General features: G+C 43.4%; 1 protein-coding gene across 1 annotated transcript in view; it reads right to left on the bottom strand.

Annotated features, from left to right (window-relative positions):
* Positions 1–9,463, bottom strand: part of SRD5A2 (steroid 5 alpha-reductase 2) — a 41,139-nt gene extending 31,676 nt beyond the window's left edge. Inside the window, exon 1 of the mRNA XM_042979794.1 lies at positions 9,183–9,463. Coding sequence (XP_042835728.1) covers positions 9,183–9,463 — 281 coding nt within the window. The remainder of the gene's footprint in view (positions 1–9,182) is intronic.
* Between the last annotated feature and the right edge of the window lie 3,126 nt (positions 9,464–12,589).

Below are 12,589 nucleotides of genomic sequence, written 5' to 3'. Positions count from 1 at the left end.
TGAAGCAGGCTCCAGGCTCTGAGCTGTCAGCAGAGAGCCTGACCAAACTCACGAACCACAAGACCATGACCTGAGCCAAAGTTGGATGCCCAATGGACTAAGTCATCCAGGTGCCCTAAGAAACCACTGATACTTTAAATACCACAGATTGGTTTCAATTTCATATAAATGGAATCATAACGCATGTATTCTTTTTTGCTTGGTTTCTTTTATCCAGAATAATTATTTTTAGTTTCATCCCATGTTGTACCATGTATCAATAGTTAATTCTTTTTTTTTAAGTTTATATATTTTGAGAGAGAGAGCATGAGCAGGGGAAAGGCAGAGAGACAGAGAGGGTGAGAGCGAATCCTAAGCAGGCTCTGGGCTCAGCACAGAACCCAGAGTGGGGCTCAATCCCACAAACCATAAATCATGACCTGAGGCAAAATCGAGAGCCCAACTGTCTGAACTCCCCAGGCACCCCAAAAATTAATTCATTTTTTAAAATTTTCTTTTAATGTTTATTTATTTTTGACAGAAAGAGAGAGAGACAGAGCATGAGTGGGGGAGGGGCAGAGAGAGAGAATCCGAAGCAGGCTCCAGGCTCTGAGCTGTCAGCACAGAGCCTGACGTGGGGCCCGAACTCACAGACTGTGAGATCATGACCTGAGCCGAAGTCGGAGGCTCAACCGACTGAGCCACCCAGGCGCCCCCGAAATTAATTCATTTTTATTGATGAGTATGATTCTATTATATGATTACACCTCAGTTTGTGTGCTTACTCACCTATTTATGGACGTTTGGATTGTTTCCAGGTTTTGGCTATCACAACTAAAACTGCTATGAGCATCTTCATACAAATCTATGTATGAATATGTGCTTTTTATTTCTATCAGGAAAAGAGCTAGCAAAAGGAATGGCTAGGTCGTATGGTATGTTTCTGTTTAACTTTTTAAGAGACTGTCAAAATGTTACTCAAAGTGATTGCCATTTACATTCCCATAAACAATGTATACAAATTAGTATGGTCAGTCTTTAATTTTAGCCATTCTAGTGGATGCATACTGGTATCCCACGGGGTGCTTCAATTTATATTTCCCTAATGACTAATGATGTTGAGCATCTATTCATGTTTTTATTTTCCTTTATGTTCTCTTTAGCAAAGTATCTGTTCATATCATGAGATGCAAGAGCAATTCATTAGAGAAAGAAAAGTATTTTCAGGAATGATACTAAAACAAATGGATATCCATACCAAAAAAAAGAACTTTGATTCACACTTCTAAGCCTATATAAAAGTTAACCCAAGATGGATCATATGCATAAATGTAATACCCTAAACTCTAAATCGTTTGTTTATTTATTTATTTATTTATTTATTTATTTATTTATTTATTTTTCCTTAATCTTTTAAGGAAACATAAGAGAAAATCCTTGTGACCGTAGCTTACACAAAGATTTCTTAGAGATGACACCAAAAGCACAAAAACAAATAGAAAAATTGGGTGGTATTAAAATTGTAAGCTTCTGATTTTTCAAAAGACATGGGCAGGAGAATGAAAACTACAAGCCACACATACTGGGAGAAAATATATGCAAAGCATGTATCTGGGGAAAGTATTTGTACCCAGAATATATAAAGAACTTGCAAAACTCAATAAAAAGAAAACAAAGGACCCAGTACTCTAATATTTAGATTTGTTTACCAGATATATGACTTTGGGCAAGTAAAAAACATTTATGGAGAGACTGAAGTGAGAACTCGCACTGCTGTTCAAAGAGAGCAAATAGGGGCAGGAGAGAGACAGACACTGCACACAGAAAAGGATCCTGGGATGTTTCATGGTCAGCTATGTCAAAAGCATATTGCCTATTTTCTTCACAGTAACTTCTAGGGTCAGCCTTGACAACATAGAATTTTGAAAAGAGCCTGGAGCCTGATTAAGGTTTGGGTAGTAGGATTGGATATTATGGCATATATTTGAAAGATATTTGGTATTAAAAAGAGGAGAAGCATTCCAAGTCAATGTACATAAAGCGCTGGACAATTTTAAGTCATAAGCCATCAGGCCCCTTTTCCTGACTGAACATCACATGCCCACCCACAAATCTGGGAATAGACCATTCTTTGAGGGCCAGACCAAGTGCCCGCCCATTACTCCCACTCACTCCCACCAATCACTGCACTCAGATGGAGCGCTGTCATTTGTGAAATAGTATTAATAACAGCAATTGCCTCAAGGACAAAATGAGAAAACCAAAGTAAATGTTGTAACATCATTCCTAGAATCCCCAGAGCTCAATAAATATTGGGTTCTCCTTTCCTTTGTCCCCTTCCCCAACCAAATAGAAGGCAAATTACATTGCTGGCCCCACTTCAGAAAGTTCTTTAATTTAGAGCTCCTACGCTGAGCTCTTATTAAAGGATTCTGGGTTGAGCACAGTGACTTTTGAAACAACCTGAGTCCAGATTTGGATGGCCCCTTTGCCATATGTGGCAGGGAGTCAAAAAGCAGAGGGGGAGGTGCTCCATGCTCCAGAACCAAGTTGCCAGGCTCTGGCAAAAATCAATAGGTAGACAACTTTTCTACATACCTAGAAAAGAAAACACTTATGTCCTCCCTCCTGCTTGCTGAGAGCCCATCATCAGAGTATCCCTCTTGGCCCTTCCACTGTTCCTCACTCATTCCTCCTCAGCGAAGAAGTGAATTGCCTGATTGGTAAACGTACAAACTTACAGCACCTCTCAGGAGGTGTACACAGCTCAGCCCTTCTCTCCCTCTGCTGCCTTTTGAAAATAAGCTCCACAGAGAAAGACCTATGGTTGTTCAGCTATGGGTGTTGCTGAGTATTTTTGAGGAATAGTGTTAGGAAGCTCACATGATCTAAAATGTAAGCCACGTTCCCCCAAATCAACTTTAATTAACTCTACTAACGGTGGTGATTGTTGCCTAAGTCTTAGGTTTATCTCTCAGTTGGTTCTGAACTTGGGTAGGAGGAGGGAGTGTCCTCTATTCAATGCACACTCAAGCACAGACAAGACATTCAGTGACAGGACTGTGCCCCCCCCCAATTAGGTCTGTATCTCCCTCAATTTGCATTTTCCCACCTGCCCTAGACCTCTCAGACTGACATTGCCACCACCCAACTTTCACACCAGAAAGAATGATAGACACATAATGATGATTCTTTCTTGCCTTCCTCCTGGAGACCAAGCACCGGGAGGTGCTTCTCTGTGTCTCCTATGGGACCTAGCATGCTTCTGAGCATGTGGAACGCTGACAAAGAATCAGAAGGCCGAGTTTAAGCACCACGCTTCCCCTTCCTGGCCATGTGATGCCATACACATCACTTCACCAGTTTGGATCATTGTTTCCTTATCTTATTTGTTCATTTTAAACAGCATTACGTGAGATTTAAAATGAGCAAGAACGTCCTTTCTTCAATGTGGCAAAAATGAAATGGTCAAGATCTCTTAAAGCTTGTTTACATTTTTGGCAAACAGAGCTCTATATTTTTCAGATGTGCTTATGATGTCATCCCATTTAGATGTAAACTCCAAGACTCCTCCTATTTCCCACAGGGTTCAGATAAAGGACTTGGAACCTAGGAATTCTCAGTAAATGATGTCACTACCAAATTCGCGTTTAAATGCACCAGAAATTTTCTAGAATCTGCCCATTGCTTTGCTACAGGATTTAACAAAATTTTATTATAGTATTACCTGAAATACAATCAATTTACTGATTGTAAAGTTATGCCATTCATGGTTTTCTTAAGGAGAGGCCGGCAAAAATTAACAGTCCACAGGCCAGAGAAGGAACACAACCACATTCATTTGTGCACATATTACCTGTGGCTGCTTTCACGCTATAACTGCAGAGTAGAGTAGTTGCAGCAGAGACTATATGCCTGCCAAGCCCAAAAGAGTTACTATCTGGCGTTAACCCTCATTCTAAAGAACCCTTTAGTTACTCCTACTTGATCAAATTATGCTTCATGAATGTCCGTAACTTATGATCAAGTGACAACAAAAATGTGGCTCATCCTGCTTTTCTTCTCAATCTGCTAGATGGTTTCCAGCGTAGGCATCACTCAACACTGATTCTTAGCCAACGAGTAGTTTCCTTCATAAGGATTTTAGAGGGGTTTTTTTTTTGAGTTTTTATTGTTTTATTTTACATGTAAGGACACATTTTTCTTTTTTTTTTAATTGAAATAGATTTATACACAACGTTACATTAGTTTCAGGTGTACAACATAGTGATTTGACAAATTTATATATTATTCTATGTTCACCACAAGAATAGCCACCATCTGTCACGATACAATGTGATTATACTACCATTGACTATATTCCCTGTGGTGTACCTTTCATCCTGGTGACTTATTCATTCCATTACTGAAGGCCTCTATTTTCCATTCCCCTTCACCCATTTTGCCCATTCTCCTCATCCCCTCCCCTCTGGCAACCATCAGTGTGTTTCCTGCATGAGGTTGGATTACTTCTGAATATTTGAGATATCAGCACTGCTTGGGAGATTGGAGAAGCATTGGCAAGGCACATCCGGAGATTCGAGTCCCAGCCCCCTCTTTGCCCCTAATTATTGGTGCTTTATTTCTGTAAAATGAGGATGCTGGATGAAGTTTCCTTAGAGAAGATAATCATGATCCAGTGTGTAAAGTGCCTCACAGAAGGCCACACTGGCTGCTATGAAAGCCCAAGGAATGGTATCACCCCTGGATTTACAGAGGAGGGACTCAGAGAAAGCTTCTTGAAGGAAGTGATCCCTGATCTGAGTTTTGAAGAATAAGGGAGAATTCACGCTTCTGGAGAATGAACTGACCCATTGAAGCAAAAATGCATCTTATGGAAGCCATCATTTTATTTGGCTAATTGGGAAATGCCATCTGTTTTAACATCTAAACCCCAGGAAAGATCTAAATTTAAACAGACTCTAAAGTACACACTATGCTGTGCTTCTGGATGGATACATGTCAGGAAAAGTCACACTGCAAGCAATTTTTCACAATATAGTCACCTTTTTTGTGAAAAGAGCCTTCTTTTCCTTTTTCAGCTAAATACCAAAGTCACATCCAAGTCTTGAAAAAGACATCAACTGCCACAGGCATAGGTGGCATAATGATCATTGCATAGGACACAAAGGCTTCTCTGGAAACATGAGGATTAAACAGACTGTGAGCAAAGGATCATCCCAGGGCTGTAGGCAAGGTCAACAGAGATAACTCTGACTTCAAAACAACTTTGGCAGTGGGATTAGGCAACATGCTTACACAGCAATCTTTTCCTGTGGCTAGACTATCTAAACATCCACAACAATAGATTCCAAAGGGAGGAGAGCTGTCTCATTTGACCGAGCCATGCAATCTCAGCAGTAATTTCTAAGTATTCACTTGCTCTCCTACAATCCTGACTGCCTGTACTAATGTCAGAGGTAGAATCCATTCACACATTCAACAGATTTAGTGAGTACCAACTATCTACTGGCACTTTTCTATACACTGGGGACACAGTCATGAAAAAATAAGACAAAAATCCTTGCCCCTGTGGAACTTACATTCTAGCATATCCCCTTTGTAAGGAGAAAAGTGAAAAGAGTTTTAACTTCTATTCAATAGGACATATTGCTGTTCTGAATAGTCCTGAAGGGACAGTTTGCAAAAGATTCTAAGCCACACTTGAGCCAGCCTTCCTCCTGAGCCCCTGTCCCTTCATCCTAGTTTCCGTGTCACAGCAATTTACAGAACAGAGTAAAGTCAAGGAAGCCTGATGCTTTCTCCTGAATGTACCCTTATTATCAAGCTACATAACTCCTAAAGCCTCAGCACAAAAATGTTCATAGCCTTTGAACCACCTCTGGGAATCTTGACTGACAAAACACTCCTACGTTCTGAAAAGAAGGTAGGTTGCAAAGACATGATTCATAGATTTAACCCCTGCAAAAAAAGGAGGGGGACAAATTGAATGTCCAACTATAAATTAACGGATAGGTAAATTATTGTTTTACGTGAGATGAAATCACAAGCAGCCATTAAGATTATATTTACAAAGATTCTATGATAATGTGGGAAAACACTTATTATAAAATGTTAGGTTATCAAGCAGAACAAAATCTATTTATATTCAATATAGCAAGCCTGTGTAAAAATCTACTAATAAAAATAAAAGCCTTGCTAGAAATGTTCCAAAATATTAACTACTGATATACTTAGGTGTGGAAATTATGGGTGTTTTTCTACTTTTTGTATTTTGTTTTTTCCTTAGTGAACATTTATTATTTTCAGAATAAAAAAATATTAATTGTAAGTCTAAGTAGGTCTTTAAAAGGTAAAGACAAGGCAGCAAGAACAAGCATAGAAGAGTTTATCATGGTAGCAAAGAACCTGACATCTGAATTCAAACTCTCTGGGTCTGAGCCATGGCTCCCCACGTTACTGTGTGGCCTTGGGCAAATGATTTAACCTTTTCTTCCCCCAGTTTCTCACTTGCAAAATGGGGGTGAAAATAATGCTGATCTACATACGTTGGATGAGGATTAGTAGATAATCCACAGAGTGTTCAGCAGAGTATAACACCTTATACACACTCAAAATGATAGCAGATCCAGTACTCCAGTGGCCTTGAAGAAAGAGCTCACACAAGGGGAAGGTGAGCAAATATCACATCTTCATGCCTCAAGAACAACTAACTCAGAGCTGTGCTTTCAGTGGGAAATTTTCCCTCCATCAGAATCCATCTCTAAATCCTTTACTTTTATTTTTAAAATTTCCCCTGAGATACAGGAGTGCTGATGCATAGGGCCACATGTACCCCAATGTTTATAGCCTCACTTTCAACAAGAGCCAAATTATGGAAAGCCTAAATGTCCATCAACTGACAAATGGATAAAGAAGATGTGGTTTATATACACAATGGAATACTACTTGGCAATGAGAAAGAATGAAAACTGAGTATTTGCAGCAACATGGATGGAACTAGAGGTATTATGCTAAATAAGTCAGTCAGAGAAAGACAGATACCATATGTTTTCACTCATATGTGGATCCTGAGAAACTCAACAGAAGACCAGGGGGGAGGGGGAGGGGGAAAAAAGTTACAGAGAGGGAAGGAGGCAAACCATAAGAGACACTTAAATACTGTGAACAAACTGAGGGTTGAATGGGGGTGGGGGAGAGGGGAAAGTGGGTGATGGGCATTGAGGAGGGCACCTGTTGGGATGAGCACTGAGTGTTGTATGGAAATCAATTTGACAATAAATTATGTTAAAAATGAATAAAATAAAATAAAATAAAATAAAATAAAATAAAATAAAATAAAATAAAATAGATTTCCCGTGAAAAAGATGGACAGTACATCGATACTCATTTTATGGGTAATTACTTCCTTGGGTTTTTTTTTTCTTTTTTAATGTACTGGTCATCATTTATTGTGCAAAGTGACTTTTAATTTTAAAAACAAGTCTAAAAATTATATTAATAGGACTGTTAGAGAACACCAATCATTACTTTAAGATGAAATGACCTCAAAAAAATACTGTCTATGGTGCTAACAGACAGTTGTTAATTTGAAGATAAAAGCCATTGTTGTAGAAGCATACTTTTTGGTCAAATGTCAATTCTAAAAACAGTGAAATCAAAAGATCGTCTCTTATCTGTTTTTTTTTTTTTTCCAGTACACATGAAACCATTTAAATCTGGGCAAAATGACATGGCTGCTTATTAAACCTGCACCCTGACCACAACAGACTTTTTGTAAATATTTGCACAAGGGACACCCATTTCTGAAATTTTAATTCTTAGTTCTTGTTGCTTGCCAATCCTCATCTTTTTAAAAGAATGAGAATTCACTTTCAATTGTATAAATATTAAATCTTGACCAATAATAAAAGATCCGGAGCATAAGATAGGTTAACATGGTCTCTCTACAAACTCCTGCTCCAAAAAATGAGGCATCCTTATGGAAAAGGATTGTGCCTTTCAGCTTCCAGAGGCATTCTTTATCCTGAATTCTAAACTAAACTTCCTTCATCTTTTGACTCCAGAAATAATCTACTCAAAATTAGTCTGTGCTTGTGTTCAACTTCTTGATTTGGTTTGGCAACTTTTCTCTGCCATGGACTCTGTTTTCGTCTTGCATGGACTTTGTGCCTGCTTAACGTGGTGAAAACGTCTTGAACGGTGGAGTTTCACTGACTTAAGAGTTTCATTGAAACGGTGGAATTGCATTGACTTAGATTTGAATCTGGCCAGGCATTAGCTGCATCGTCTTCCTGGAGTCCCTTAACCTTTACTCAGCATCGACTTCTTTGTCTGCATAGTGGCATAACTAATTACAGATCTCGCCAGGTTACAATGGGGCTGGAAGAGACACCAGATGCTAAATGACGGGACGCGACAGGCAACTTACTCAGGTGCTCCTTCCCTCCCCAGGGGGTCTTTTTTGAGGGTCTGCAGTCAGTGTCCGAATGCCCGAAGCCTCTGGTTTCGGTCCCATCTTTCCTTAGACCGGAAGGCAAAGTTGTCCCGAATTTGGGATTCTTAATTTAGAAGAACATTTGAGCTCTAAGTTAACTTCGACTCATTCACGCTTATGTCCCAGGGTAACTGACCAGGTAGATGAGTTGGTGGCGAGCGCAGCCCCTTAGGGCTGAGAATTGGGGTTCCCGCTCAGGCCAGGGGGTTCCCACACGTTCTCTCTCCCATCGTGGAAGTCCGGGTCAGGCTCTGCCCACCTCCCTCCTCAGACCCACAAAGGTGAAGTTATCGGTCCCTCCGAACACGGCCTCCTCCGGGAGATGCCAATACGTAGACTCACTCACGATCCCAGGACCAGCCCGCCCCCCACCCTGCAAAGGAAAAGTGAAAGGGGACGGAAACGGAGTGGGGGGGTGGGGGGTGGTGAGCCGCCACAGGTGACCGGGCGCGCGCGCGGAGGGAACGGTGGATGCCCGCAGCTCTGCCCTGCCTGAGCTTGCCAGCCCACCTCCCGCTCGCCGGACCTGCCTCCCCGCGGCAGCCGGAGGGCCCCAAGCCAGCCCGAGGGGCTCGCGGGGCCGGGGCAGTGTCCCGCGACCGCTCCTCGCCTGGCCCGCGCCCCGCCAGGTGCTCCCCTCGAGCCGGGCTCCGCGCTCCCTCGGCACTCGCTCCTGGACGCCGCGCCCGCAGCGGGCAAACGCTACCTGTAGAAGTAATGTCCGCAGAAGAGGCCCAGAAGCACGGTGGCCGGAGGGCCGAAGAGAGCGCGCGGCTGCCGGGCGAGGATCCCCGCAGGCACCGCAAAGGATGGCAACTCCTGCAGGAACCAGGCTGCGCGGGCTGGCAGGCGAGTAGCCGCGGGCATTGCGCGCTCCGAGTACTTCCCGTAGCTGGAGGGCTCCGCCAGGTACAGGAGCAATGCCCCCAGGGCGGCCAGGGCGGCACTGCCCGCCAGCACCGGGCTCTGCTGGCAGGGAACCCGCATCGCACCGCGTTCCCCACCGGTGGCCGCAGCCCACGCAGAAGAGAGCGCGGTCTCACTGCCCCTTTATGGGGCGCGAGACGCCACCCTGCGTCCGCCCCTTCGGCTTTGGCCCCCGCCCCTCCATCCTGCTTTCTTCTTGGCGCGGCCAGCCCTGGCTCGGCTCAGCATCCATGCCCTTTTCGCACGGCTGGCGCTTGGGGAGGCAGCCGGGGAGCAGGCGAGGACGAAGGGATCCCCCACCGGACCCCGCCTGGGACTAGCCCTCGTCCGCGCCTCCGCCCGTGCGCCCACCCTCCCCACCATCTGCCACTGGCCTCCCCTTTAGATTGCCCTTCGAAGACCTGTTCCTTACCCATCACCCTCTGATGCTGCCGCTCCTAACACCAGAAAATCAGAAGAGAAAACCACAGGGACGATTTAGCCGGGGTCGTGCTCCCGTCCCAACACACTTCTGTTCCGCAGCCACGCATCACCTCCATCCTCAGATCATCCCAGGATCTCTCGAACCCCTCCGCTTCCCTACGCGCCTACACTCCCTGTCCATTCCCACCCAACCCTGCACCCATCTTCCGACCCCGGGCTGATTTCCAGGCACTTCCCGAGCCCGTGAGCCCTTCTGCGCGGGGGCTCGGCGCTCCTTCGCTACTCTCAGCATCAGAGTCCCCTCTGCCCGCACCACGCCCCCAGGGCCTTCATTCCTTCGTGGTTTCTCTCTGCTTTGCTGGGTGCACCCCTCGGTCAACGAGGCGCACGTCCACTGAGCACCAACGCATAAGCAAGGATTGCGGCCGGGAGTAATGATCCACTCGGTCCGCCCTAGCTTCTCCGCCACCCCGGGACCCCTGGAGTCTGCCCGGACTCCAGCTAAAGTCTAGGGCTTCTGCCGTGGGACGCCCTCTCCCCACTCCTGGAGTGGATGAGTCGGGCTCCATATGGTGGGGCCACTGGAGATGCTACTGTGCTCTGAACATCCAGACGTGGTTCTTTCTTCCTTCTGTTTTCCACCCTCCTCTCATCCTTCACCCCACTTCGTTCATTATCTATTTCTTCTACCTGCTCAGATTTAGTATCTGGAACCTCTTTGGCTGCCCTCCTTCTATGTTTTGTGCCCCCTTTTAATGTCTTCTGTCTTTCTTTGACTTGGCTTCCTCCAGGTTGGCCTTCTCCTCCCAAGTGCTGTTGACCTCATGCCTCCATTTTCTTGTCCCACCCCAACAGGGATTACTCTATCCCTATTAATTTTCCCCTCTGGTCCCTATGTCAGGCTCTACCCCAGTCTTCCCCCTACCCCAATCTTCCCCCACACATACACACACACTCCCCTTTCCTTGGCTCTTTCTTCATCCTTCTCTCTTCATTCTTCACCCTTCACTGCTTCTCAGGAGCCCCAGTCAGTATTCCCCCATCCATTCCTTCCCTGTTCTACTGTCTGTTCCATGAAAGGCACACGGTCCCATCTGCCCAATTTAAATGGTGTTTCCTGACACCTGGGACACTTTACAAATTTGATGAGAATCCCATCTTACAGATCTAAGAACCTTGATAAACTCTAAGCAAGAAGAACACATACCTCCAACTCACAGCCAGCAAATTGCTGGCAACCAGTGATAAAGAGGAAAATCTTTAAACCAGCCAGGAAAAAAAAAAAAAAAGACCTAGAGGGACAAAGGTAATAAGTACAACAGATTTCTCAGATACTATGCAAGCCAGAAGAAAATGGGATAATACAATTAACGTCCTGAAAAAGAGTTTTTATCAACCAAGAATTTCACATCTAATTAAAATAGCCTTCAAAAATGGAAGTGAGATTGGTTTCCAGACATGATAGACTAAGATTCTTCTAGACAGACAGACACACACACACACACATGCACACAGCAGAAAGTGATGACAAAACCTGGGAGGAAAGAAATCTGCTTGAAGTTACTACAGAGTGAACAGCAGGAAACATGCTCAAGGGGAAATCACCTTCACATGGAGGAGGGACATGGACAGCTATGGCCCTAAGTTCCTATTTTTTGACACTTTTAGCCTGGGCTAAATGCAGTCTGAATAATGCACACAGCAGCAACAAAGACACATGTGAAAAAAAACTACCAGAGTCCTAAAACAGGAAGAGCCAGAGAGGGCAATCCCCCAATTCTGTCTACCCATATCGCTGGATGACTCCTTAACGGCACATTATAGAAGAGACTCAAAGCAACTCTGCTCAGACAAAAGTTCTGAATGACACAAGAAGTTCAATCCCAGCCCAGGAAATCACCAGCTAAAACAAATGAAATATTCATAAGAGAAAAAGAATATAACCCATCATCTCTACTATTTAATATGCATAATGTCCAAAATTACCTGACATAGGAAGAATCAATTCAATGAAACACATTCTCGAGAGAAATAAAAATCAATCAAATCCAATATTACAGTGAACCAACCTTAGAATTAGTAGACAAGTATTTTAAAGTAGCTATTATAATTGTAATAGTTTGTTAGGGCTGCTATACCAAGTATCATAGTGGCTTAAACAACAGAAGTTTATTGCCTCACAGTTCTGGAGGCTAGAAGTCTAAGATCAAGGTGTCAGCAAGGTTAGTTCCTCTGAGGGCAGTGAGGGATAATCTGTTACATGCCTCTTTTCTAGTTTCTGGTGATTCACTGGAAATCTTTGGCATTCCTTGGCATGTAGAAACTTCATTCCAATCTCTGCCTGACTCTTCACATAGGCTGCACCCTGTGTGTTTTTATCTGTGTCCAAATTTCTCCTTTTTATAAGGATACCAGTCATATTGGATTAAAGGCCCACCCTACTCCAGTATGATCTTATCTTAACTAATTATATCTTCCATAATCCTATTTCCAAATATGATCATATTGTTATGTACTTGGGTTAGAGTTCAACATAGAAGTTTTGAAGGAGACACAATTCAACCAACAGCAGTAATTAACCTCAGTAAAGTATAAAACAAAACATATCTTCAATGCATGAAATCACAGTGTAGAAATGGGAAATAGTGAGATATTGAAATGATTTTTAAGGATGGAAATTCTAGAACCAAAATTACAATTTATGAAAGAAAAAATTATGGGATAGACATAACAGCTGAACAAAGATGGAAGGAAGAATAAGCA

Source organism: Panthera tigris, chromosome A3, assembly GCF_018350195.1.
Source record: "Panthera tigris isolate Pti1 chromosome A3, P.tigris_Pti1_mat1.1, whole genome shotgun sequence".
NCBI lineage: Eukaryota > Metazoa > Chordata > Mammalia > Carnivora > Felidae > Panthera > Panthera tigris.
Note: the sequence above shows the minus strand (reverse complement) of the source record. Positions and strands in the feature narration are given on the sequence as shown.